This window comes from Fulmarus glacialis, unplaced genomic scaffold (genome assembly GCF_000690835.1).
Source record: "Fulmarus glacialis isolate BGI_N327 unplaced genomic scaffold, ASM69083v1 scaffold1800, whole genome shotgun sequence".
Taxonomy (NCBI): domain Eukaryota; kingdom Metazoa; phylum Chordata; class Aves; order Procellariiformes; family Procellariidae; genus Fulmarus; species Fulmarus glacialis.
Genome location: NW_009188141.1, coordinates 10,285 through 14,258, shown reverse-complemented (window position 1 = coordinate 14,258; position 3,974 = coordinate 10,285). Strand labels below are relative to the sequence as shown.

Sequence of the window (3,974 nt, the reverse complement as noted above, 5' to 3'; positions counted from 1 at the left end):
GATTTCCTGGACTGCCACGATCTCCATCTTTACCGGGCTGCCCACGCTCTCCAGGACGTCCCTCCTTACTCATACCCGGGGGACCTTCAGGACCTTAACGACACACAAGCAATAAACAAATACATTACAGAGGATTTTTATTAAAATGAAAATAAGAGCAAGTATGGACCTACAAACCCCCTGCTCTTTGGTGAAGTATGCAGATAAAGAAAACTTCATGTTCTGAAAAAGACATTTCTTGTCACAAACTGCTTATATGTTTATATAACCAACATGATACCTTAGTAGGATATTTTTTTAAAAAAGCATGTGGAAAACACTTTAAATAAAAACAGCTTTTAAAAGGAAATATAAAAATCTACTTTAGTACACCGCTATACTTTGTCATATAATCTGGAACCACCATGGCATGAATGGTGGCCTCCAATTTCCATTCGTTTCTCTCGGTTTGGATCACGCCCTAATACCTCTTCCAAACGCTCATTTTGCATTTTGCATGAATACACTGCTGTTAGGAAGAACATTTTCCTTCACTTGCACTCTGCTCAGCAATGCTTACAAGTCACATGATTATATCAGGGCTCAGTTTTCAGATAATGGCTGACTTCAAGATCCATCTATCAAGAAACAGCAGTCTCAGATACCAATCTCTGCAACACCTTTCTTATATTAAATAATGTATTATATGACAATTTAAAAGGCATGCAAGAGAGGCATTAGCCATGAAACATACATGGTAATTAAGATGTGCAAAAACTATCTAAGTAAATTTTCCAAATGATATCAACATTTTTTCTAAACCACATTGTTTTGGAAATTATTGGCATGCACTGGATTTGCACAGCTGAACCATCCCTCACCTGGAGGTCCTGGGGGGCCTTGGATCCCAGGAACCCCAATTCCTTGATTGCCTTTTGCACCATTTTTCCCTGGCAGTCCTGTGAATTAGCAAACACATGTATATCTTCGCACACTAAAAATATTTTCATCCAATGAATTAGGAAGACAGCATTCAATAATACTTACTGAATAAAAAATGTAATAGCTCAAAAGCAAATAATGGGATGTAAAATAAGCGTTCCCTTGTAACCTGCGCAGTGTAACTGGATTCTAAATTATCCTCATTTCTACTGAATTAAGAGCTGATGTAGCACCTGTTAAGCAGACAGCCACTATGAGTTGAGGGAATAGATGATGGGCAATTAAGAAATTTGCTGTCATTGCCTTTCCAGTGGCAAAGTTTTTAAGAAGTTGCATGAAGGAAGTGTAAGGTATTCACCACAGTCCCTGTGGAATACAAAACATATAGACAATCTTCCACAACATATGGCAGAATTAAATCTCCACCAAAGAAATACTGAGAGGGGCAAAATATGTGCTCTCTTACACTAATACAACCCAATAAATTCAGTTTCTTCATAGAAACAGATATCTATTTTTCCAACTCTTACAGAATAGCCAGAACTGTTAGTGTCAGCTCCAGAGGAAAGCTGCACATTCTCCTATTGGAGATAAAATTATAAAAGCACTACAGGCAAATCATCATTACATCCAAAATGAATTTGATGTGCTAGGTCACACTTAATAAGTCACAAAGAAAATAAATATTTACCAACCATTTGCCTTCCTGCCCTTGGCACATTACTAGTCATCTGTATTTCATACAGCTTTCCTGATTATTTTGATGCTATAGGAAACACAGTTGCTGCTGGGACCAGTTACCAAATTACGGACTTCACCCAGTCTCTTGGTCCGGTTCCAGACTATATACGCATACTTAACTTAAAGTCTGTAAATACATCATAGAAATCAGTTGGAATGCTCAGACGGATGAGTTACCTGCAAGCATAAACCTTAGCTTGCCTAGAAAGAAACCAGAATGTTGAAGAAAAGCATAAAGAAAGGAGTAAAAATCCTTATGAGATAAAAAGAAAAAAAGGAGAAAACCCCAGGAAATCAGAGGGAGTATAAAGGTTGTCGCATGCCAAAAATGAGCCTACAGGGCAGCAGATAGTAAATAGCCAGTGAATAAATACTGTTCTTTAAAATAGCAGAAACAAAGAAGTTTGGAAGAAAAGAAACCAGAAAACATGGAAATACATTGAAATCCTTGTCTAAGCATATTTGATCTAAAAAAAAAATCTAAATGCAGTTAAAAACATTTACATGAGACTAAGAACTCTCTAAAAAGATCAAAACGAAGTTTGACTATGGTAGAACTGAACACTAGCTATCTTGTTGCGTTCTTGTATTTTCTTTTCTTCTGACATGCGTTCTTCGTAAGCGGTGAAACATTCACATTGCACCATGTCCTTATTTACACTTTGTGATACAAACCCAGCTATTCCCTTACTCCACCCTGCACTAATCCCATTCAAAACTGGAAGCAGAAAACAAAGTCATAAAGGCCGTTAGCACTGTGACGCATGCAGTACCTCTCGTCCCACGAGCCCCAGGGCGACCTGGGATGCCTGTCAGCCCCGGAATACCATCATTTCCTGGTAAACCAGGAAACCCTCTTGGGCCTTCAGGGCCTCTTGGACCTGGTGGTCCTGGAAGTCCCGGAGAAGCACTTTGGGATTGACAGTGGTTACAGTTTTGTAGCCTTCCACTCTGGAGGATGGCAGGCAACTGGGCTGGGGGAATTAAAACAAAAAATTGCTTAGAGTCTTGTAACAATGAAATATAAAAATATTGCCCCCTAGACACTAATACAAAAACAGTTTCCCCTCTTTAAAGAATATGATACCTTTAGGAAACAAGATAGTAAAGTACGGAAATATTGCTGATTTATCACTTGTTTTCCTACAGCCTGTAGGAAATCGATCTTCCTTTCAAGAAAGCATCTTTATAATTATCAGGAAATTTCTTTAGCACATTAAACAAGGAAAGAACAGCAAAGAGGCTTTCAAACTTACTTCTCAGTACATCGGAACACACCTGTCGAATAAATTCTTCTGAAAATTCTCGTGCCTGAATTGAACAGAGAACGGTTAAAAAAAGAGAGCATGCATTTGTTTGGGGTTTTTAAGGTACCCAAAATGACAAGTTTGAGGTTCTATACATACAGGTTTTCCATCTGATCCAGGTGGTCCCGGGGGTCCTCTATCTCCTGGCTGACCTCTGAGACCAGGAGGTCCAACAAAACCGTGGATACCGGATTCTCCTTTTTGCCCATTGACGCCTCGAATGCCTGGATCTCCTTTCTCACCTTTCTGGAATGAAAACCAACAAAAAGCCAATTGTATCTTCACAGACCATTTGGAAGCTAGGTAGCACCAAGCAAACGTATTCTGAGAAAATCTTCATTGACGATCTTCATAAAATGAATATAAGTTGTCATTGAAAACTAACTTGATACTGATGAGATCTATTTCACTAAAACGTACTGAAGTTTTCAGATTCTTCAGCAACAGTTTCAGATACAGTTATTTACCAAATATAACTAGAAATAAATTACCATTTCTTTTTTTTTAACTTTAAGGACCCATTTTACTTACTAATTAATATAAAACAAAATAGTCTTCCTTATTACATATAGAAGGAAAGGTTTTATTCACTTTTTCATGAGAATTAGATAATTTGTTACAGTACATTAAAATCCTTCGAAGGCTGGAAAAATTAGAAGTGAAATTCTGGCATGACTGAAGTTCTTGGCAAATGTCATATAATAATCAAGACTTTTACCCTATGTCTGTAGTGCGTAAGACAAAGAAAAAAAAAAATTTATTTCAGTTAGGGTTTTTTTGTTGTTTTCTTCTGACTTCATTTATTCTCTATATGATTAATAACAACTGTAGACCTTTTGCTTCACTGGAAAAGGTTAAAATAATACTGGAAATAATTTTGATATATCTTCATCAAAGCAATGTTTCTTCTATGTATGTGTGCTCTCTCCCACAGGGTGGGGAGTGAGCGAGTGGCTGTGTGGTGCTTAGTTGCCGGCTGGGGGTTAAATACGTATGGGATTACCT

At 37.7% G+C, this 3,974-nt stretch overlaps 1 protein-coding gene across 1 annotated transcript in view; it reads right to left on the bottom strand.

Annotated features, from left to right (window-relative positions):
* LOC104076406 (collagen alpha-1(XXI) chain-like) overlaps positions 1 to 3,974 on the bottom strand; it is a 14,051-nt gene that overhangs the window by 164 nt on the left and 9,913 nt on the right. The window contains exons 4-8 of the mRNA XM_009577263.1: positions 3,069 to 3,215; positions 2,919 to 2,973; positions 2,436 to 2,636; positions 861 to 938; positions 1 to 93 (exon numbers count right to left, since the gene is read on the bottom strand). The exon at positions 1 to 93 is cut by the window's left edge and continues 164 nt beyond it. Of these exons, the coding sequence (XP_009575558.1) occupies positions 1 to 93; positions 861 to 938; positions 2,436 to 2,636; positions 2,919 to 2,973; positions 3,069 to 3,215 (574 nt within the window). The remainder of the gene's footprint in view (positions 94 to 860; positions 939 to 2,435; positions 2,637 to 2,918; positions 2,974 to 3,068; positions 3,216 to 3,974) is intronic.